Below are 24312 nucleotides of genomic sequence, written 5' to 3' on the forward strand. Positions count from 1 at the left end.
TATTTAGAATAATGACACTTTATTTATAATGCAACAGGATCAGCTAATACATTGTGACAATATTTTGTCTTTTTTTAATCTAGAAGCAAAAAACATTTTTTTAAATAAATCGCAAAATGTAACCTCAATATTAAAATGGCCACCACACCAGATTACAATCTGAAAAACTCACATGGTAAAGATTAGGAAGCCACTAAAAGTGTTACGATTGGTATCAGTTTCATAGAGCATCAACGTATCAGGTAAGCGTGTGTGAACAGCATCTCCAACCTCCAGCTGCAGGGTAATACCACCACTTATGTATCTTTGATATCCATTGTAATTGTATTCATAGAGGTAGAGCAGCTTCTCACTGTTCTTGTACAGTTGTACACCTGAATTATAGCCACTATTTTGTGAACAGGTAGTGAACCTGATATAGTAGACTCCTCTGACTGGAGCTGTAAATATTCCTGAAATAAGAGAAACATCAGTGTTACCTTTACACATGTAAATACTATCCTATGTAAAAACTATGTAAACCATACTATACTTCATGATGTAAATCCATACTATACTTCACAGGTTTTTGGTGTAACTGACCAATCAATATGTTCACACTCATACCGTCTGCTTGCCCTGACCAGAACTCCACATCCGAGAAACCCACACCGCTAACCACACTCTCCAACATTATCATTCATTCCAGTTCTCCTGATTATTAACACAACCTGTTCTGTGTTCTGTACTGGCTAGGATACCTTCTATAATTCAATGACAAAGCACTTTTGTAAGTCTCTCTGGATAAGCGCGTCTATTAAATGCAAAAGGTTGCCACTGTTTCTTGCTTGTTGTGTCCTTCTATCATTCTGTGTTCACTATGTAGTTATGTATTGCTTTAAGTCAAACAAGCCAGTTTATATTTACCAGTTAAGGTTGGCTTGAACAATGGATTAGTGGTCATATGAACCAGCCCTGTAAGACTGGAAATACTGCATTGTTTAATTATTACTCCAGGAAATACTGCATTGTTCATTTCATTTCAATTTCATTTATTTATGGCATTTAGCTGACACAATTATCCAAAGTGACTTACAAGTGCAACTAGGCAGTGGTGGGACTTGAACTGGCAACCTTCTGATTGCAAGTCAAGCTTAACCACTGAGCTACCACAAAACCCCCTGGCATTGTTTATTACTCCAGACTCACTTCAGTGTTCTGCAGTGCTACAGCTGCATCGTTGGTGTTCTGAAAGTCTGATTGGGTCGAATCTGATCTGATCACATTCACTCAGTACCTGTGTTTGGGTTATAAGCTCCTCCAATGTTTGTGATGACTTTAGAGTAAACTACGTTTACGATGCCACTCGCAGGTCCCAAACTTGCAGACAGGGCAGCTGAGAATGCCACCTTTGGTCTCTCTGCAAATTCGAAGCCCAAAACATCATAATTCAATGACACAGAACACATGGACTTGTAAAATCTCATCTTCTTGTGGGTTCACCAGCGAGGTGTTTTGAGTTGACCTATGATGTCTTTCTTCAGATTGTCCACATCACTTTCACTTGTAGCCAGTCTGCCGTTAAAAGCTGTTGTGAAACAGATTCATTCAGAGGTAAGTGGAAAAGTGAATGTTATGGTCTGTGCATAATGTATTGTACCTTGCAGTAGTCGGTGTCATGAGCCCATACTGTAGGGCTTTACCTGCACTCTCTTTCTTCAGCTTCACTACTTCACTCTTACTGGCTTCTACTGCAGTTTTTGTTGCTGTTCATGATGAGATACCAATAATGTTAACAATCGTGGATACTTATTGCCAAGTCAAAAAATGTGTTTAAATACAATTACAGGTGTGAGAAAATATTATCTACACTCCCACAAAAACATCCAGAGGTAACAAAAGCTTGCTGGTTTGTGTTTTTACATGACAAACATCTGTCATTCATTTACCTGCATTCAGTTTCTTCAAGCGTTTCACGTCACTTTCACTGGCTGCTAACCTGCTCTTCACAGCAGTCCCCTCAGCTGCTTGTGCTACAAGACAGAAAACATGCGTTTACTGGAAAATGTCACCAGAGGTTTAAACACTTCATAAAAGCAACAAGTACATTTGGATAACTTTCAGCTCACAAACATTGCTTTGTTACATACAGAATCTATTGCCATGAATAGCTAGTTCCATTACCTGAAATCTCTTTATTCAAAAGCTCCACTTTACTCTCTGTTTGTTTGTTCTGTTTCATCTGTTTGGCCATTTTAGTCTTCAGGGCTGGCAAAGAATTATTTAACATTCAAAGTTTATCATTAAACAATTGAAAGAATTTTGTTCATACTTTTAGACAAATTTGGAAAACCAATAAACTGCAAAATCCTGTGAGTTCAGTTAGTGAATGTTTACTGTTGTATGTTTGGGCATTCAAGCAAGAAATGTAGCATTTTAGCAAAACAACCACAAATAAACATCACCTGCATTTTCCTGATTCACATACTTCATTTCAGTCTTCAGCTCCACCAGCATGGTTCCTTGCTCATACACGATGTCTCTCAGCTGCTTCAGATCAGTAAGGGGTTCTGATGGCTTTGAAGCTTCAGCAGTTTCAGCATCCTGCATGCTGATGGTGAACAGCAGCAGTAGAGTAAGAACAGCAGTTCTCTTCATCTTTACTGACTCTCTCTTCTCTCAGTGTCTGGTCCTAAACTGCTGCTCTTATAGGTCTCCTGAGATGAGCAGTTCACAGCTCTTATGATGATGATCCCACTGATACCTCCTCCCATCTTCCTTTACCAAATAAGGCAGTGATGCTTCTTAGCACATTTTCTTTCCTACAGGAGGTATGTTGAAGTAGACGTGACATTGTGTTTTATCGTGCAGCTTCTAAGAGGTCACTGGTCTTCACATGTCGTCTTCTTTTTTTTTGTGCAGAAAGTTTAATAATGTCCATAAGCTTGTTTGCTTAAACTGTAAATCTAAAGTTCTCATCTGTATTGCACACTTACAAATTTGTGAGTGAATCATCAACCTGATTTATGTTTAAGAAACACCTTTGCGTAACCAACATTTTAATCAAATATTTACAAAATTCAGTAAGTTATCAGAATGAGGTTCATGTAAATGCAGTTTCTATTAGTTTCATTTCTGACTTTTATCGTGGGGGGAAATGTTGTTTTATGTAAGTAGTCATTACAAAAGGCTTTAAAATGTCCATTGTCACTATTCTGTTTACTGAGTAACAATTTCCAAAAGTGACACTGGTGTACCATTCTAATAAATTAGAACTCCATTGATAATAATAACATATGGTCAAAATTAAATGTATCACTAATTGATACTGTTTACTTTCTAGATGTGTTCTGTTTGTCATGGTTAGTGTTGTGCAATCCTTGTGCTGCTCTGACAATAACAAGATAAGGCCTGCTATCTTCATCACAAATTCATACCAACTCATCTCACAGGCCAGTTTTAACTTGGTGTTTCTCATGACAAGCACAGTTCATGTTACATAATACACAGTGCAATTAAACAAATTGTTCACCTTATTAGTGTCTGTGTACAGTCCCACTCTGTAGCTGACTGGGTATCAGCCTCCCTCCACCCTGTTCATCCCTAATCAGGATGAGTACTGGTCCACTATTAAATGAACACCACCTGGTTCAGACCATTCTCCACCCAGTGAGTGTGAGATGGTGCTGCACCACACTAGGGGTGCAGGTAGCTGATCCTAATACAAGGTCCAGACACTGTAGTTCCAACTCTGTGTCCATTATACACAGGATGACAGCCCAGAAAGGAACATGTTCTACTAATGCAAGATGTACTGGGCCAGACACATCCAGTGGACACTGGACCGGTGCCGTAGTAAACCTGCACTTGTGACCTTGATCAGACCCTTTGCCCACATTCATACCAGCAGATTAGCTCTGAATTTCTCAGTCAATTAATAACTCATTGGGACTTTTATGATATAGTTCAAATTAGTTTAATTTAAATTGAAAATATATTTTTCAGTTAAATGTATGCTCCACCATGATTAATCACTCTCATAGATTTTTTTTCTTTCTTGTCTTTTCTTTCTTTTATTTGTTAAATCATTCTCTATCCACCATGAATCTCATTTGGGTTCATTTTCTTTTATGTTTGTTTTACTAGAGCAGGTTTACTCAACTTAATACCTCTGGTCATTATTAACATTTTAATCAGTGGTCTTTATGCATGTTCTGTTTATTCAATAAATGTACCCCTAGTTGCAATACTTGTTATAAAGTTGGTTTCACAAAGGCAACTTGCTGTTTACTTCTTCTTCTGATTATTATTATTATTATTATTATACCATTCTTAATTTTGGATCGCTATTTTTTGACAGCTTTTGAGATAGAACCACCAAACTTTCTAGAAACTTCTGTCCTACACCCAAATGGTGTGCTTTTTAGAGAGATGCACCACCAGCATCCACCTTTTTATGCCTCCAACAGTGCATTTTGGAAATGTTCAGTCATCTTACCAAACACACCAAACACATTTTTATTCTGTTAGGAGTACCTTTGTAACTCAGGCAGATTTAAACTTGAATTCATATAGGAGTTGACATATATAAGAATCATTCTACCAACCAAGTCTGCTAATGGATCAGACGATAGTAATCCTCCATATTTAGAATAATGACACTTTATTTATAATGCAACAGGATCAGCTAATACATTGTGACAATATTTTGTCTTTTTTTAATCTAGAAGCAAAAAACATTTTTTTAAATAAATCGCAAAATGTAACCTCAATATTAAAATGGCCACCACACCAGATTACAATCTGAAAAACTCACATGGTAAAGATTAGGAAGCCACTAAAAGTGTTACGATTGGTATCAGTTTCATAGAGCATCAACGTATCAGGTAAGCGTGTGTGAACAGCATCTCCAACCTCCAGCTGCAGGGTAATACCACCACTTATGTATCTTTGATATCCATTGTAATTGTATTCATAGAGGTAGAGCAGCTTCTCACTGTTCTTGTACAGTTGTACACCTGAATTATAGCCACTATTTTGTGAACAGGTAGTGAACCTGATATAGTAGACTCCTCTGACTGGAGCTGTAAATATTCCTGAAATAAGAGAAACATCAGTGTTACCTTTACACATGTAAATACTATCCTATGTAAAAACTATGTAAACCATACTATACTTCATGATGTAAATCCATACTATACTTCACAGGTTTTTGGTGTAACTGACCAATCAATATGTTCACACTCATACCGTCTGCTTGCCCTGACCAGAACTCCACATCCGAGAAACCCACACCGCTAACCACACTCTCCAACATTATCATTCATTCCAGTTCTCCTGATTATTAACACAACCTGTTCTGTGTTCTGTACTGGCTAGGATACCTTCTATAATTCAATGACAAAGCACTTTTGTAAGTCTCTCTGGATAAGCGCGTCTATTAAATGCAAAAGGTTGCCACTGTTTCTTGCTTGTTGTGTCCTTCTATCATTCTGTGTTCACTATGTAGTTATGTATTGCTTTAAGTCAAACAAGCCAGTTTATATTTACCAGTTAAGGTTGGCTTGAACAATGGATTAGTGGTCATATGAACCAGCCCTGTAAGACTGGAAATACTGCATTGTTTAATTATTACTCCAGGAAATACTGCATTGTTCATTTCATTTCAATTTCATTTATTTATGGCATTTAGCTGACAATTATCCAAAGTGACTTACAAGTGCAACTTACAGGAGCAACTAGGCAGTGGTGGGACTTGAACTGGCAACCTTCTGATTGCAAGTCAAGCTTAACCACTGAGCTACCACAAAACCCCCTGGCATTGTTTATTACTCCAGACTCACTTCAGTGTTCTGCAGTGCTACAGCTGCATCGTTGGTGTTCTGAAAGTCTGATTGGGTCGAATCTGATCTGATCACATTCACTCAGTACCTGTGTTTGGGTTATAAGCTCCTCCAATGTTTGTGATGACTTTAGAGTAAACTACGTTTACGATGCCACTCGCAGGTCCCAAATTGCAGACAGGGCAGCTGAGAATGCCACTTTTGGTCTCTCTGCAAATTCGAAGCCCAAAACATCATAATTCAATGACACAGAACACATGGACTTGTAAAATCTCATCTTCTTGTGGGTTCACCAGCGAGGTGTTTTGAGTTGACCTATGATGTCTTTCTTCAGATTGTCCACATCACTTTCACTTGTAGCCAGTCTGCCGTTAAAAGCTGTTGTGAAACAGATTCATTCAGAGGTAAGTGGAAAAGTGAATGTTATGGTCTGTGCATAATGTATTGTACCTTGCAGTAGTCGGTGTCATGAGCCCATACTGTAGGGCTTTACCTGCACTCTCTTTCTTCAGCTTCACTACTTCACTCTTACTGGCTTCTACTGCAGTTTTTGTTGCTGTTCATGATGAGATACCAATAATGTTAACAATCGTGGATACTTATTGCCAAGTCAAAAAATGTGTTTAAATACAATTACAGGTGTGAGAAAATATTATCTACACTCCCACAAAAACATCCAGAGGTAACAAAAGCTTGCTGGTTTGTGTTTTTACATGACAAACATCTGTCATTCATTTACCTGCATTCAGTTTCTTCAAGCGTTTCACATCACTTTCACTGGCTGCTAACCTGCTTTTCACAGCAGTCCCCTCAGCTGCTTGTGCTACAAGACAGAAAACATGCGTTTACTGGAAAATGTCACCAGAGGTTTAAACACTTCATAAAAGCAACAAGTACATTTGGATAACTTTCAGCTCACAAACATTGCTTTGTTACATACAGAATCTATTGCCATGAATAGCTAGTTCCATTACCTGAAATCTCTTTATTCAAAAGCTCCACTTTACTCTCTGTTTGTTTGTTCTGTTTCATCTGTTTGGCCATTTTAGTCTTCAGGGCTGGCAAAGAATTATTTAACATTCAAAGTTTATCATTAAACAATTGAAAAAATTTTGTTCATACTTTTAGACAAATTTGGAAAACCAATAAACTGCAAAATCCTGTGAGTTCAGTTAGTGAATGTTTACTGTTGTATGTTTGGGCATTCAAGCAAGAAATGTAGCATTTTAGCAAAACAACCACAAATAAACATCACCTGCATTTTCCTGATTCACATACTTCATTTCAGTCTTCAGCTCCACCAGCATGGTTCCTTGCTCATACACGATGTCTCTCAGCTGCTTCAGATCAGTAAGGGGTTCTGATGGCTTTGAAGCTTCAGCAGTTTCAGCATCCTGCATGCTGATGGTGAACAGCAGCAGTAGAGTAAGAACAGCAGTTCTCTTCATCTTTACTGACTCTCTCTTCTCTCAGTGTCTGGTCCTAAACTGCTGCTCTTATAGGTCTCCTGAGATGAGCAGTTCACAGCTCTTATGATGATGATCCCACTTATATCTCCTCCCATCTTCCTTTACCAAATAAGGCAGTGATGCTTCTTAGCACATTTTCTTTCCTACAGGAGGTATGTTGAAGTAGACGTGACATTGTGTTTTATCGTGCAGCTTCTAAGAGGTCACTGGTCTTCACATGTCGTCTTCTTTTTTTTGTGCAGAAAGTTTAATAATGTCCATAAGCTTGTTTGCTTAAACTGTAAATCTAAAGTTCTCATCTGTATTGCACACTTACAAATTTGTGAGTGAATCATCAACCTGATTTATGTTTAAGAAACACCTTTGCGTAACCAACATTTTAATCAAATATTTACAAAATTCAGTAAGTTATCAGAATGAGGTTCATGTAAATGCAGTTTCTATTAGTTTCATTTCTGACTTTTATCGTGGGGGGAAATGTTGTTTTATGTAAGTAGTCATTACAAAAGGCTTTAAAATGTCCATTGTCACTATTCTGTTTACTGAGTAATAATTTCCAAAAGTGACACTGGTGTACCATTCTAATAAATTAGAACTCCATTGATAATAATAACATATGGTCAAAATTAAATGTATCACTAATTGATACTGTTTACTTTCTAGATGTGTTCTGTTTGTCATGGTTAGTGTTGTGCAATCCTTGTGCTGCTCTGACAATAACAAGATAAGGCCTGCTATCTTCATCACAAATTCATACCAACTCATCTCACAGGCCAGTTTTAACTTGGTGTTTCTCATGACAAGCACAGTTCATGTTACATAATACACAGTGCAATTAAACAAATTGTTCACTTTATTAGTGTCTGTGTACAGTCCCACTCTGTAGCTGACTGGGTATCAGCCTCCCTCCACCCTGTTCATCCCTAATCAGGATGAGTACTGGTCCACTATTAAATGAACACCACCTGGTTCAGACCATTCTCCACCCAGTGAGTGTGAGATGGTGCTGCACCACACTAGGGGTGCAGGTAGCTGATCCTAATACAGGGTCCAGACACTGTAGTTCCAACTCTGTGTCCATTATACACAGGATGACAGCCCAGAAAGGAACATGTTCTACTTTCCTGATTCACATACTTCATTTCAGTCTTCAGCTCCACCAGCATGGTTCCTTGCTCCACCAGCATGGTTCCTGTCATGGTTAGTGTTGTGCAATCCTTGTGCTGCTCTGACAATAACAAGATAAGGCCTGCTATCTTCATCACAAATTCATACCAACTCATCTCACAGGCCAGTTTTATCTTGGTGTTTCTCATGACAAGCACAGTTCATGTTACATAATACACAGTGCAATTAAACAAATTGTTCACCTTATTAGTGTCTGTGTACAGTCCCACTCTGTAGCTGACTGGGTATCAGCCTCCCTCCACCCTGTTCATCCCTAATCAGGATGAGTACTGGTCCACTATTAAATGAACACCACCTGGTTCAGACCATTCTCCACCCAGTGAGTGTGAGATGGTGCTGCACCACACTAGGGGTGCAGGTATCTGATCCTAATACAAGGTCCAGACACTGTAGTTCCAACTCTGTGTCCATTATACACAGGATGACAGCCCAGAAAGGAACATGTTCTACTAATGCAAGATGTACTGGGCCAGACACATCCAGTGGACACTGGACCGGCGCCATAGTAAACCTGCACTTGTGACCTTGATCAGACCCTTTGCCCACATTCATACCAGCAGATTAGCTCTGAATTTTTCAGTCAATTAATAACTCATTGGGACTTTTATGATATAGTTCAAATTAGTTTAATTTAAATTGAAAATATATTTTTCAGTTAAATGTATGCTCCACCATGATTAATCACTCTCATAGATTTTTTTTCTTTCTTGTCTTTTCTTTCTTTTATTTGTTAAATCATTCTCTGTCCACCATGAATCTCATTTGGGTTCATTTTCTTTTATGTTTGTTTTACTAGAGCAGGTTTACTCAACTTAATACCTCTGGTCATTATTAACATTTTAATCAGTGGTCTTTATGCATGTTCTGTTTATTCAATAAATGTACCCCTAGTTGCAATACTTGTTATAAAGTTGGTTTCACAAAGGCAACTTGCTGTTTACTTCTTCTTCTGATTATTATTATTATTATTATTATACCATTCTTAATTTTGGATCGCTATTTTTTGACAGCTTTTGAGATAGAACCACCAAACTTTCTAGAAACTTCTGTCCTACACCCAAATGGTGTGCTTTTTAGAGAGATGCACCACCAGCATCCACCTTTTTATGCCTCCAACAGTGCATTTTGGAAATGTTCAGTCATCTTACCAAACACACCAAACACATTTTTATTCTGTTAGGAGTACCTTTGTAACTCAGGCAGATTTAAACTTGAATTCATATAGGAGTTGACATATATAAGAATCATTCTACCAACCAAGTCTGCTAATGGATCAGACGATAGTAATCCTCCATATTTAGAATAATGACACTTTATTTATAATGCAACAGGATCAGCTAATACATTGTGACAATATTTTGTCTTTTTTTAATCTAGAAGCAAAAAACATTTTTTTAAATAAATCGCAAAATGTAACCTCAATATTAAAATGGCCACCACACCAGATTACAATCTGAAAAACTCACATGGTAAAGATTAGGAAGCCACTAAAAGTGTTACGATTGGTATCAGTTTCATAGAGCATCAACGTATCAGGTAAGCGTGTGTGAACAGCATCTCCAACCTCCAGCTGCAGGGTAATACCACCACTTATGTATCTTTGATATCCATTGTAATTGTATTCATAGAGGTAGAGCAGCTTCTTACTGTTCTTGTACAGTTGTACACCTGAATTATAGCCACTATTTTGTGAACAGGTAGTGAACCTGATATAGTAGACTCCTCTGACTGGAGCTGTAAATATTCCTGAAATAAGAGAAACATCAGTGTTACCTTTACACATGTAAATACTATCCTATGTAAAAACTATGTAAACCATACTATACTTCATGATGTAAATCCATACTATACTTCACAGGTTTTTGGTGTAACTGACCAATCAATATGTTCACACTCATACCGTCTGCTTGCCCTGACCAGAACTCCACAGCCGAGAAACCCACACCGCTAACCACACTCTCCAACATTATCATTCATTCCAGTTCTCCTGATTATTAACACAACCTGTTCTGTGTTCTGTACTGGCTAGGATACCTTCTATAATTCAATGACAAAGCACTTTTGTAAGTCTCTCTGGATAAGCGCGTCTATTAAATGCAAAAGGTTGCCACTGTTTCTTGCTTGTTGTGTCCTTCTATCATTCTGTGTTCACTATGTAGTTATGTATTGCTTTAAGTCAAACAAGCCAGTTTATATTTACCAGTTAAGGTTGGCTTGAACAATGGATTAGTGGTCATATGAACCAGCCCTGTAAGACTGGAAATACTGCATTGTTTAATTATTACTCCAGGAAATACTGCATTGTTCATTTCATTTCAATTTCATTTATTTATGGCATTTAGCTGACACAATTATCCAAAGTGACTTACAAGTGCAACTAGGCAGTGGTGGGACTTGAACTGGCAACCTTCTGATTGCAAGTCAAGCTTAACCACTGAGCTACCACAAAACCCCCTGGCATTATTTATTACTCCAGACTCACTTCAGTGTTCTGCAGTGCTACAGCTGCATCGTTGGTGTTCTGAAAGTCTGATTGGGTCGAATCTGATCTGATCACATTCACTCAGTACCTGTGTTTGGGTTATAAGCTCCTCCAATGTTTGTGATGACTTTAGAGTAAACTACGTTTACGATGCCACTCGCAGGTCCCAAACTTGCAGACAGGGCAGCTGAGAATGCCACCTTTGGTCTCTCTGCAAATTCGAAGCCCAAAACATCATAATTCAATGACACAGAACACATGGACTTGTAAAATCTCATCTTCTTGTGGGTTCACCAGCGAGGTGTTTTGAGTTGACCTATGATGTCTTTCTTCAGATTGTCCACATCACTTTCACTTGTAGCCAGTCTGCCGTTAAAAGCTGTTGTGAAACAGATTCATTCAGAGGTAAGTGGAAAAGTGAATGTTATGGTCTGTGCATAATGTATTGTACCTTGCAGTAGTCGGTGTCATGAGCCCATACTGTAGGGCTTTACCTGCACTCTCTTTCTTCAGCTTCACTACTTCACTCTTACTGGCTTCTACTGCAGTTTTTGTTGCTGTTCATGATGAGATACCAATAATGTTAACAATCGTGGATACTTATTGCCAAGTCAAAAAATGTTTAAATACAATTACAGGTGTGAGAAAATATTATCTACACTCCCACAAAAACATCCAGAGGTAACAAAAGCTTGCTGGTTTGTGTTTTTACATGACAAACATCTGTCATTCATTTACCTGCATTCAGTTTCTTCAAGCGTTTCACGTCACTTTCACTGGCTGCTAACCTGTTCTTCACAGCAGTCCCCTCAGCTGCTTGTGCTACAAGACAGAAAACATGCGTTTACTGGAAAATGTCACCAGAGGTTTAAACACTTCATAAAAGCAACAAGTACATTTGGATAACTTTCAGCTCACAAACATTGCTTTGTTACATACAGAATCTATTGCCATGAATAGCTAGTTCCATTACCTGAAATCTCTTTATTCAAAAGCTCCACTTTACTCTCTGTTTGTTTGTTCTGTTTCATCTGTTTGGCCATTTTAGTCTTCAGGGCTGGCAAAGAATTATTTAACATTCAAAGTTTATCATTAAACAATTGAAAGAATTTTGTTCATACTTTTAGACAAATTTGGAAAACCAATAAACTTCAAAATCCTGTGAGTTCAGTTGGTGAATGTTTACTGTTGTATGTTTGGGCATTCAAGCAAGAAATGTAGCATTTTAGCAAAACAACCACAAATAAACATCACCTGCATTTTCCTGATTCACATACTTCATTTCAGTCTTCAGCTCCACCAGCATGGTTCCTTGTTTATACATGATGTCTCTCAGCTGCTTCAGATCAGTAAGGGGTTCTGATGGCTTTGAAGCTTCAGCAGTTTCAGCATCCTGCATGCTGATGGTGAACAGCAGCAGTAGAGTAAGAACAGCAGTTCTCTTCATCTTTACTGACTCTCTCTTCTCTCAGTGTCTGGTCCTAAACTGCTGCTCTTATAGGTCTCCTGAGATGAGCAGTTCACAGCTCTTATGATGATGATCCCACTGATACCTCCTCCCATCTTCCTTTACCAAATAAGGCAGTGATGCTTCTTAGCACATTTTCTTTCCTACAGGAGGTATGTTGAAGTAGACGTGACATTGTGTTTTATTGTGCAGCTTCTAAGAGGTCACTGGTCTTCACATGTCGTCTTCTTTTTTTTGTGCAGAAAGTTTAATAATGTCCATAAGCTTGTTTGCTTAAACTGTAAATCTAAATTTGTGAGTGAATCATCAACCTGATTTATGTTTAAGACACACCTTTGCATAACCAACATTTTAATCAAATATTTACAAAATTCAGTAAGTTATCAGAATGAGGTTCATGTAAATGCAGTTTCTATTAGTTTCATTTCTGACTTTTATCGTGGGGGGAAATGTTGTTTTATGTAAGTAGTCATTACAAAAGGCTTTAAAATGTCCATTGTCACTATTCTGTTTACTGAGTAATAATTTCCAAAAGTGACACTGGTGTACCATTCTAATAAATTAGAACTCCATTGATAATAATAACATATGGTCAAAATTAAATGTATCACTAATTGATACTGTTTACTTTCTAGATGTGTTCTGTTTGTCATGGTTAGTGTTGTGCAATCCTTGTGCTGCTCTGACAATAACAAGATAAGGCCTGCTATCTTCATCACAAATTCATACCAACTCATCTCACAGGCCAGTTTTAACTTGGTGTTTCTCATGACAAGCACAGTTCATGTTAATACACAGTACAATTATACAAAAATTCATCGACACACTACCACCAAAACTCAACCAATAATAATAATAATAATAATAATAATAATAATTATGCATTTTATTTGTAACCGCCTTTCAGGATAGTCAAAGACACTTTACAGTATGAGAGGAAATGGAAACAGGAGCTATAAGAAGAGAATAGCCGGGTAAGATGGGCCACTGATGGGCCCTTGAGCGAGACCCTTAAGCCTCTCAGCTGCAGGGGTGCTGTACAATAAGTGACCCTGCGCTCTGAGTCCAGTTCACAGAGAAGCATGTCACTGTATTCTGCATGTGTCATTCAAGTTAAAACTGGATGAGTTGGTATGGATTTGTGATGCAGATAACAGTCTTTATCTTGTCATTGTCAAAGCAGACGCAGAGCATGTGAAGACCAGTGACCTCTTAGAAGCTGCACGATAAAACACAATGTCACGTCTACTTCAACATACCTCCTGTAGGAAAGAAAATGTGCTAAGAAGCATCACTGCCTTATTTGGTAAAGGAAGATGGGAGGAGGTATCAGTGGGATCATCATCATAAGAGCTGTGAACTGCTCATCTCAGGAGACCTATAAGAGCAGCAGTTTAGGACCAGACACTGAGAGAAGAGAGAGTCAGTAAAGATGAAGAGAACTGCTGTTCTTACTCTACTGCTGCTGTTCACCATCAGCATGCAGGATGCTGAAACTGCTGAAGCTTCAAAGTCATCAGACCTCCCTACTGAACTGAAGCAGCCTGAACTGAGAGACATCGTGTATAAACAAGGAGCCATGCTGGTGGAGCTGAAGACTCAGATAAAACACATGGAGAAGGACAATGAAGGTTGGTGAACAATGAGTTTGTTTATTGGCTTTTAGCTATGCTTTAAAAATAAAATGATACTTCATCTTTGTTTGTTAGTTTTCTCTTCACGGCACATGCTGGACACTTATCCTGAGTGACATGCGTGTTTCAGTCAGTGTAGTGTCTGCATGCTGGTGTTGGTGGAGCTGGTAGCTTCTCCCCTCCCTACACATCCAGCACATGTTGTGATGTACTGGTGGCACATGACTGGTAGGGGAGAAATAGTGGAAGTAGCTAACTACCAACACTGGGGTAACAACAGTGTGACGCTATGTAGGTGCTCCCCGGGAACTGCACCCAGCCTCATACGAGACTACAGGAGCGTGAGAAAAGCTGAATGTGATCCATAACTAAAAATGTTACAGCAATGTTTAAATAGCCCTCATTTGTTGTTCGATGGGTTTGATTATTCAAGGTCAAATAAGACAGTTTTTAACAAACATTACAATATAATTACAATAATAATAATATAATTTGAGGTTATTGATGACTTCTTTTTAGCTCTGAAGACCAAATTGATGAAGCAAATGAAACAAAGCAAACAAACTGTGACTAAAATGGAGACCATGAACAAACATATTTCAGGTAATGGAAGGAGTTACTCAATAAATGTTTGGATATGTACATAATGTAATGACCTTAAAGTAATAAAATGTGTAGATTACAAATCATACAGACCCGTTATAGTCCGTAAAATCTCCGTTAACTCTGTTAACCCTGTCAAGGCACTGAGACCAATGTGATGAATCTAAAGAAACCGTTGCTCTATTGTATTAGACTTAAACTTAATACTGGATTTGTGGTGTGTGTTAGTGTTACTGAGAACTAAAGGAATTCATTCCAGTTGGTTTCTCTACTTTGTTAGTGTGAAGTAATAATGTGTAATAAGTGCGTGTGGATTTTCTCATGTCCTGACCTGATTCCAGTGTTGCTGAATTTTGCCTTTAGCTCAGTCGGCCGAGCTGACAGTAATAAGAACTGCGCTAGCATCCAGTGAGGGTGATGTGCAGAAACTGAAGAAAGAGAATGCAGGTAAAACAAGAAAATGCATGCAGCTGTGAGCAAAAACCAAGCAGGGCAAACTGAATGATTGTAATTCAGACTTCTCAGATCCATTTTTAATTTCTAACAGCTTTGACGAAGAGGCTAACTGTCAGTGAGGGCATTGTGAAGAAACTAAAGAAAGAAGTCACAGGTAAGCCAGCATCATCAGGTTAGAACTCTCTCTGTTTTCACCTGTGGAGGACTTGGTTTCTGATCCAAGTCTCTTCTGTGTGCTCTCAGAGAAACCAAAGGTGGCATTCTCAGCAGGGCTGTCTGCACCTGTGGGGCCACTCAATACTCTGACCATCCTGATTTATACTAAAGTCTTCACAAACATCGGAGAGGGTTACAACCCAAATACAGGTATTAAAATATAGCAAACACGAAGGACAATGAATGAACACATCATGACACATATATATCGAAAATCGGTTTAACATCTACAAAGCTGTAACAAAACACTACAATATCAGTCATTAATTTAATATCAGTATTGTGCTAAACATATCAAATATATCGGAAGGGTTGATGCACTGTCCTGAAAATTAGAAGTTACAGGTTAATAGTCACTGCTAAGAAACATTAATGAGTTTAAACAAAAATATTAAATTAACAGTGAATGAAACTGAATAGCCTCTGCACTGTGTGCACAGTTATTATGCAAGTTGTATTTTTGAGGATTCATTTTATTATTGAACAACTACAGTGCTCTTGGTCAGTCCAAAATGTTAATAAACCTCAAATCTGAATATTTAACAAAGTACTAAGTGAGGTTTTGGCTTTCTTAGTAAAATATCTGTGTGTGCAGAATTATTGGGCAGCTATTAGTGAGCAGAATTATTATGCAACTAAATGAAAACTGAAATCTCACTTGTTTTTCATCAGTTAAAGTGAGAATAATAAACAAACAGCTCAAAATTTACAAATAAACATTTCTGAAATTTCATTAATTTTTTTTATTTTTTTTTAAACAGTGACCAATATAGCCACCCTCCTTTGCAATAACAGTCATAAGCCTTCCATTCATGGAGTCTGTCAGTTTCTTAATCTGCTGATGATCAACTTTTTGTGCAGCAGCAACCACAGCCTCCCAGACACTGTTCAGAGAGCTGTGCTGTTTTCCTTCACCGTAAATCTCCAAAAAGGGCCCATAAGTTCTCAACAGGGTTTAGGTCAGGCCATGTCATTATTCTTTCACCTTTTAAGGCCTTTACTGGCCAGCCACGCAGTCGAGTACTTCGATGCATGCGATGGAGTATTGACCTGCATAAAAATCATGGTCGTCTTGAAAGATGCAGACTTTTTCCTGTACCACTGCTTGAAGAAAATGTCTTCTAAAAACTGGCAGTAGGTTTGAGAGGTTGATTCTGAGTCAATCTTCAAGCTGAAAAGGTAGCTCATCTTTAATAATACTAACCCATAGCAGTACCCCACCTCCACCTTGATGGCGTCTGAGTCGAAGTGGAGCTCTGTGTCCGTTACTGATCCAGCCACAGGCCCATCCATCCGGTCCGTCAAGAGACACTCTTGTCTCATCAGTCCATAAATCTTCTGGAAAATCTGTCTTCAGATATTTCATGGCCCGGTCTTGATAGAGGAAAAGAAGCTGCCTAATAATTATGTACACCTTGATATAGGGTATTGAACTCCTTAGACCACATCCTCCCTCATTACACAAATACACATCACCTGATATTCTGAAATCCAATAAGCAATCAAGTTTACAGCTTGGGAATTGGAAAATTTGCATTAAAATGATATGGTCAAATTACTCTCTTGCCTAATTAACACAGTGTAGTTAGCAATATGTAATAACTAATACTTGTAATAACTATGCATCTCTCATTACAGGGGTCTTCACTGCTCCAACTACGGGTGTGTACTATTTCAGATTCACTGCCTGTGGATCCTCCAACGGGCATTACTCAGGTGTTAGCCTGTACAGAAACCAGGAGAGGCTGACGCACCTGTCTGAGTACAATAGTGATGGTTACGTCCGACATTTCTCTGGCGGTCTCACGCTGCAGCTGGAGAAAGGAGATGTTGTGGACATGCGTATTCCTAGCAACTACAAGCTTTATGACGATTCCTACAAACGGAATATCTTCAGTGGCTTCCTGCTCTTTCCAACATCACTCTGATCGCTGAAATGGGAAGCAAAATCCCCATTAAAACTTTGGCACCTCTCACTCTGTAAAGAAATCAAATAAATTCTCACCAATCTGCAAAATGTCTGGTGCTTCCTTGACTGTCAAGCAGTGATATGTGCATTAACACTGCAGCTGGCCTTTCCTGTTATACGTGGATGCATGTAGGGCAACACTAGGTATTACAGTCTTAGGTGATGGAGAAAATAGAGAGTTGCACTATTAATTAAACATTGATTAAACTTTGATGGGTACAATAGCATGTGCTAATCCTGCAGTTACAGTAGCATGTGCTGATTGTGCAATTACAATAGATGTGCTAATCGTGCAGTTTCAATAGCATGTGCTATCATACAGTTAGTATTTTGTATAGTGAATAAACAAGAACCTTTAAGCTGTGCTAATGCACTCGGTTGGTCTTGTGAACTGTCTTACTTGTCTGACCCCAAAACTGAGACAGGACCAATCCTGAATGATGCTGAGACTAAGACAAGCCTGAGACCACAAGTACTACAACCCATGATCCACTATACCCAAGTACTACAACCCATGATCTACTTTGCCCAAGTACTACAACCCATGAGCCACTATACCCAAGTACTACAACACATGATCCACTATACCCAGGTAATATAACATTAGATATATTGTACCCAAATACTACAATACAAGATACATTATAGCCAAGTGCAACAAAAGATAGATACACTATACTGAAGGTTCTCACTGTAGCTTGAAAATGTAATCTTCTGTACACAACATCAATTTATACTACTATACTCTGTTATACACTATCATATGCTGTTATGTTGCCATTATATGCTATTACATAAGCGTGCAGAGGTTGCGTTCCAAGTTCTTCCAGGATGTAAAGGTAAATAAATGTGAAAAGTGCAGTAAAATAAAGCCTGAGTCAAAAATGAAATATTAAATATGATATGTTGTAAATATTAAACAAGTATTTAAATAAATGAACTTCCACACCCATCAAAAAACACGTGCTTTATCCACTGGATGGTCTTTTCTGATCTGACATGAGTTTGAGGTTGTTTCTTTATGTTCTTGTTCAGAAGTAAAGCCAAAGCCCATCTGCCAACCTGCAGGCTTCTAAGTGACAGTAAAGGTGGTAGTTGGTGTGTGGGACAGTCAGCTGGGACATTGTTGCTAAAAGTCAGGCTAAAACATACAAGACGTCTTGCAAAAGCAGAATGATGAATTGTTTTCTGCCCCCTCAGTCAGTGACATCCAATTCTACAACTACAGGCTGTGGTGTCGGGGCAAGCCGGGTCTGGGACGTCAGGGGTTGTTGGGTCTAGGGTTACAGGTGTTTGAAGGTTCCAAATGGTCAATGGCGCACAGAGTAGATCAGGAATGGGCAGATGGGCTCTAAATGAACACACACACACATTAAAACATGACACTACTGTACAGTGATAATGCAGTGAATTAAAACAACACTGACTACTGAACTGTAGTAAAGCTGTGAGGTCAAATGTGACACTACTGTACAGTCATAATGCAGTGAATTAGTACTTGATGCTGACTACTGTATGGTGGTAAGGCAGTGAGGTAAAATGTGACACCGACTACTGTATGGTGGTAAGGCAGTGAGGTAAAATGTGACACCGACTACTGTATGGTGGTAAGGCAGTGAGGTAAAATGTGACACCGACTACTGTATGGTGGTAAGGCAGTGAGGTAAAATGTGACACCGACTACTGTATGGTGGTAAGGCAGTGAGGTAAAATGTGACACCGACTACTGTATGGTGGTCAGGCAGTGAGGTAAAATGTGACACCGACTACTGTATGGTGGTAAGGCAGTGAGGTAAAATGTGACACCGACTACTGTATGGTGGTAAGGCAGTGAGGTAAAATGTGACACCGACTACTGTATGGTGGTCAGGCAGTGAGGTAAAATGTGACACCGACTACTGTATGGTGGTAAGGCAGTGAGGTAAAATGTGACACCGACTACTGTATGGTGGTAAGGCAGTGAGGTAAAATGTGACACCGACTACTGTATGGTGGTAAGGCAGTGAGGTAAAATGTGACACCGACTACTGTATGGTGGTCAGGCAGTGAGGTAAAATGTGACACCGACTACTGTATGGTGGTCAGGCAGTGAGGTAAAATGTGACACCGACTACTGTATGGTGGTAAGGCAGTGAGGTAAAATGTGACACCGACTACTGTATGGTGGTAAGGCAGTGAGGTAAAATGTGACACCGACTACTGTATGGTGGTAAGGCAGTGAGGTAAAATGTGACACCGACTACTGTATGGTGGTAAGGCAGTGAGGTAAAATGTGACACCGACTACTGTATGGTGGTAAGGCAGTGAGGTAAAATGTGACACCGACTACTGTATGGTGGTAAGGCAGTGAGGTAAAATGTGACACCGACTACTGTATGGTGGTCAGGCAGTGAGGTAAAATGTGACACCGACTACTGTATGGTGGTAAGGCAGTGAGGTAAAATGTGACACCGACTACTGTATGGTGGTCAGGCAGTGAGGTAAAATGTGACACCGACTACTGTATGGTGGTAAGGCAGTGAGGTAAAATGTGACACCGACTACTGTATGGTGGTCAGGCAGTGAGGTAAAATGTGACACCGACTACTGTATGGTGGTCAGGCAGTGAGGTAAAATGTGACACCGACTACTGTATGGTGGTAAGGCAGTGAGGTAAAATGTGACACCGACTACTGTATGGTGGTAAGGCAGTGAGGTAAAATGTGACACCGACTACTGTATGGTGGTAAGGCAGTGAGGTAAAATGTGACACCGACTACTGTATGGTGGTCAGGCAGTGAGGTAAAATGTGACACCGACTACTGTATGGTGGTCAGGCAGTGAGGTAAAATGTGACACCGACTACTGTATGGTGGTAAGGCAGTGAGGTAAAATGTGACACCGACTACTGTATGGTGGTCAGGCAGTGAGGTAAAATGTGACACCGACTACTGTATGGTGGTAAGGCAGTGAGGTAAAATGTGACACCGACTACTGTATGGTGGTAAGGCAGTGAGGTAAAATGTGACACCGACTACTGTATGGTGGTCAGGCAGTGAGGTAAAATGTGACACCGACTACTGTATGGTGGTCAGGCAGTGAGGTAAAATGTGACACCGACTACTGTATGGTGGTAAGGCAGTGAGGTAAAATGTGACACCGACTACTGTATGGTGGTCAGGCAGTGAGGTAAAATGTGACACCGACTACTGTATGGTGGTAAGGCAGTGAGGTAAAATGTGACACTGACTACTGTACAGCGATAATGAAGTGAATTAAAACATGACACTGTGCACACCTGGGTAAATAAACATGCACTTGTCATTAACAGCTTTGAAGGACAGACTGACTAATAGTGAATTACTGCTATTACTACTAGTAGTATTTTTGTTCTGTGAAGGGAGAATTATCAACTGCACACTGAAGTTCAGAATATTAGTTCATGTTTTCTGGTTGGTGATTATGGTTAAACTGGGTGCCTGCATACATTTTCACTGTCATGTAGCTCATGTTCTGTGATTAATTCACTGTCAAAAATAACAGATTTGTGTCTCTTATTTCAGGAGTCTTTATGGCTCCAGTCAGAGGACTCTACTATTTCAGGTTCACTTCCTGTTCGGCAGAAAAGGGGCATTTTCCCAATTTATATCTGTTCAAGAAAACAGAGAGGCTTCTCTTCCTAAACAACTAGGACTATAACGGCTATACGAAATATAAATCAGGTGGCATTACAGTGCAGGTTGGAGATCAGGTTGATATTCGATTAACAAAATCTCTATGAAAAAGCAACCAGTCACAACACTCAGTTGCTTCTTCCCCTTTCCCATGTAAGCAATGGTTGACATTCCCACACACAAATGAACTGGAATTCTATTGCTCGTACACAAATGTACATTTACAGGATTTAGCTGATGTTTCTTCAGTGATGATCTGAGACCCCTCCCACTCCAACAGTGGGTCAGTCAGCAAGTCACAAGGCTCTTAAGAGATGATCTGAGACCCCTCCCACTCCAACAGTGGGTCTCATTACAGTGACACGTGTCCAGGTGTGATATGTGAGAGGATCCGAGCGACCTAAACAAGGACCGAACTGTGATGGCTGGCGACTGAGTCAAAGCTTCTCCACAACAACCGGTGGGGTGTTACTGGTGTGTGGTGGTTAGTACCTACCAAAAGTGGTCCAAGTAAGGACAACCAGTCACAAAGTCACAGACAACAAGGCTCACTGATGTATACAGGTAACGAAGGCTTGCCTGGTCTGATTATTATTATTGTTGTTAGTTACACTTATAAAACAACTTTACAAACGATACACACCAGTGAGAACACCACTGTGGTGTTACCACAATGACCCACCTGGACAAAGGGAGGGGAAATTATGTTAAAATGCTGTTTGTCGACTACAGTTCAGCATTTAACACCATCATCCCCTCCCTACTCACTACTAAGTTGGAGGATCTAGGACTGCATACATCCCTGTGCGACTGGATCTCCAACTTCCTAACAGACAGACCACAATCAGTACGGGTGGGCAACTGCGCCTCATCTACCCTCACCCTCAGCACTGGAGCTCCTCAGGGTTGTGTCCTAAGCCCCCTGCTCTACTCACTGCACACCTACGACTGCACAGCCACTTCCAGCTCCACCATCATTGTCATGTTTGCTGAAGATACCGTCATCATGGGCCTGATCTCGGACAACGACGAGAGGGCCTACCTGGAGGAGATTAAACACCTGGAAAACTGGTGCCAGGAAAATAATCTCATCCTAAACGTCAGTAAGACAAAGGAGCTGATCGTGGATTGCAGCAAGAAGCAGGAGCGGCACTACCAACCTGTGAGGATCAGTGGAACCACGGTGGAGAGAGTAGATAGTTTCAGGTTCCTTGGTGTTCACATCTCACAGGACCTGTCCTGGTCCTGCCATACTAACTCCCTGGCAAAGAAGGCTCGTCAGCATCTTTACCACCTCAGACGCCTAAGAGACTTCAGACTGCCCTCCAAGGTACTGCGGAACTTCTAAACCTGCACTATTGAGAGCATCCTCACGGAGAACATCACAGTCTGGTTTGGGAATAGCACCATGCAGGACAGACAAGCACTCTAAAGGGTAGTGCGTTCAGCAGAGCGTATGACTCACACGGAACTTCCTGACCTGAAGACCATCTACTACAAGCGGTGCCAGACCAAGGCCAGGAGGATTGTGAAGGACCCCACCCATCCCAACAATAGGCTCTTCTCTCTGTTGAGGTCAGGGAAGCGCTTTCGCTCCCTGAAGACCAAGACAGAGAGACTGAAGAGGAGCTTCTTCCCACAGGCCATTCAGGCCCTGAATCAGGGAAACTGATAAACTGTGGGGACCACCACCACCATGTAGCATAACTGTATATATATAGATATTCTATTACCACCATGCAACATAAAAACTGTAAATATGTCATCTACAAGATGGAACTGTACATTCTGTACATTGTGTACATACATATATAAATAACCATATACATTGTGTATATAAACATAATATATATATACACTGTACATATTATTAATATATTTTTCTACATATATAGAACATATCTTTCTCTATGCACCCGTTTTCTTTTCCTGAGTTTGGACAGAGCACTCTCAACCATTTCACCGCGAGTTATACTGTGTATGTGACAAATAAACCAAACTTGAAACTTCAAACCACCACCCATCACTGGACATGCACGCACACACGCATACGAAGGTTGCCTGCTCAGATGAATCATGGGGAGGAGTCGGCACCAGAGTGCACCATGACAGAAACAGAATCCCCCTGGTGGCCAGAGGTGTGCATAGCAGGCAGCCCCTTACAACTGTATGACCTCATCCAGGTGGGTGTTGACAACTGTTCCAATAAAATAACAGATGTATTTCCCAACAGTTCTAAAACCGAATAATTCATTTGAAAGTCTGAAACCCCGAACTTATTTTTATATTATATATTTATTAAATAACTACCCTTTACACAGAAAAGCAAAGTAGTAAAATAAATGTTTATTTCTCCAGAATTGCCAAAAGAACACACAAGGTTAGTAAACTCTGGAAGAAAAAATGCTTTTTAAGGGACCAGAGAAGATTCACACGGGAGAGACATCGGCTGAGATGTGGGCCGTCTGGTAGATTTTAGAGCAGATGATTTCGACCCTCTCTGGACCCAGCAGACACACGTCCAACACACACACTACCTTCACCCCTTCCAACGCTGGGGCGGAGCTTAATAATGTCTCTAGAGAGAGAGAGAGAGAGAGAGAGAGAGAGAGAGAGTGAGTGCAAGAAATATAGTGAAAAATGTTTATACAGACTATAGCCATACAGATAAACAAAAAAAGCCATACACACACACACACACACACACACGGAGAAGTACCTACCAGTGGTCTGAGCACAAATGCCACCCAATGAAAGGAATGCCATCAGTGTGTTGTCATGGAGACCAGGCGCTGGCATTCCGACGGCTCGGGGATCATCAGAGGAAAAAACAGGGACAAAAACAGCATTTACTGCAGCCTGCTGATTCAGACCTGAGAGAGAGAGAGAGAGAGAGAAAGAGGGAGGGAGAGAGGGAGAGGGAGAGAGAGGGAGGGTAAATGACAGAATGTTTGTATCCTTCTATACCTGGTGTAGGGGAAAACGTGACCTAATTAAGTCACTGTATTACCAGCAAAACAACTGACAAACAGAATCTGTCAGGAGTGAAGAGGAAACAAACCTACTACCTGCGATCAGCTCTAACATTCAAACAAAATACAACAACCAGTTTCTCAAATAGTAGAACGTGGGAGAAGCGCTGATTTACCTGAGGAGTCCAACCACGTTTAAGACAAGAAAATCGCAAAAATCTGAACAAAGACATGGGAAGAGGGATTAAGGACCAGCACGGAGTGACCCCGGCCATGTCAGACCACGCCCTGTTCTGACCCCACCCCTGGCCTCTTACCCAGGATTGTGAGTGTGAAGTATCCTGATGCGTCCACCGGTGTGTGTGTGTCCAAGATCGTGT

At 40.1% G+C, this 24312-nt stretch overlaps 5 protein-coding genes across 6 annotated transcripts in view; 1 reads left to right on the forward strand and 4 right to left on the reverse strand.

The window, feature by feature from the left end:
* On the reverse strand, window positions 1-2811 carry LOC118241573 (uncharacterized). The gene is made up of 7 exons (XM_035527411.2): window positions 2445-2811; window positions 2164-2247; window positions 1929-2012; window positions 1683-1745; window positions 1505-1567; window positions 1277-1399; window positions 1-452 (listed from the first exon to the last, which is right to left on the reverse strand). The coding sequence occupies exons 1-7, from the start codon at window positions 2635-2637 to the stop codon at window positions 169-171; spliced, it is 894 nt and encodes a 297-aa protein (XP_035383304.1). The 5' UTR covers window positions 2638-2811; the 3' UTR covers window positions 1-168.
* Window positions 2812-4623: 1812 nt separating this feature from the next.
* On the reverse strand, window positions 4624-7324 carry LOC145659002 (uncharacterized). Its single transcript, XM_081719562.1, has 7 exons — window positions 7078-7324; window positions 6797-6880; window positions 6562-6645; window positions 6316-6378; window positions 6138-6200; window positions 5911-6032; window positions 4624-5075 (listed from the first exon to the last, which is right to left on the reverse strand). Exons 1-6 carry the CDS (start codon window positions 7268-7270, stop codon window positions 5968-5970), a joined length of 552 nt encoding a protein of 183 aa, XP_081575688.1. The 5' UTR covers window positions 7271-7324; the 3' UTR covers window positions 4624-5075; window positions 5911-5967.
* Window positions 7325-9773: 2449 nt separating this feature from the next.
* On the reverse strand, window positions 9774-12555 carry LOC118240061 (uncharacterized). The gene is made up of 7 exons (XM_035527412.2): window positions 12216-12555; window positions 11935-12018; window positions 11700-11783; window positions 11456-11518; window positions 11278-11340; window positions 11050-11172; window positions 9774-10225 (listed from the first exon to the last, which is right to left on the reverse strand). The coding sequence occupies exons 1-7, from the start codon at window positions 12406-12408 to the stop codon at window positions 9942-9944; spliced, it is 894 nt and encodes a 297-aa protein (XP_035383305.2). The 5' UTR covers window positions 12409-12555; the 3' UTR covers window positions 9774-9941.
* A 1147-nt stretch (window positions 12556-13702) lies between these two features.
* LOC118241579 (uncharacterized) lies at window positions 13703-17355 on the forward strand. Its single transcript, XM_035527459.2, has 6 exons — window positions 13703-14060; window positions 14583-14666; window positions 15030-15113; window positions 15214-15276; window positions 15366-15488; window positions 16977-17355. Exons 1-6 carry the CDS (start codon window positions 13862-13864, stop codon window positions 17264-17266), a joined length of 843 nt encoding a protein of 280 aa, XP_035383352.1. The 5' UTR covers window positions 13703-13861; the 3' UTR covers window positions 17267-17355.
* A 5931-nt stretch (window positions 17356-23286) lies between these two features.
* The window catches only part of radx (RPA1 related single stranded DNA binding protein), a 6865-nt gene continuing 5839 nt past the window's right edge, over window positions 23287-24312 (reverse strand). For both annotated transcript variants that reach the window (XM_035526742.2, XM_081718791.1), the window contains exons 12-14: window positions 24250-24312; window positions 23684-23833; window positions 23287-23538 (exon numbers count right to left, since the gene is read on the reverse strand). The exon at window positions 24250-24312 is cut by the window's right edge and continues 216 nt beyond it. In XM_035526742.2, the coding sequence (XP_035382635.1) occupies window positions 23390-23538; window positions 23684-23833; window positions 24250-24312 (362 nt within the window). In that variant the 3' untranslated portion in view covers window positions 23287-23389. The remainder of the gene's footprint in view (window positions 23539-23683; window positions 23834-24249) is intronic.

Source organism: Electrophorus electricus, chromosome 8 (genome assembly GCF_041902795.1).
Source record: "Electrophorus electricus isolate QZ-2024a chromosome 8, ASM4190279v1, whole genome shotgun sequence".
Classification (NCBI taxonomy): Eukaryota; Metazoa; Chordata; class Actinopteri; order Gymnotiformes; family Gymnotidae; genus Electrophorus; species Electrophorus electricus.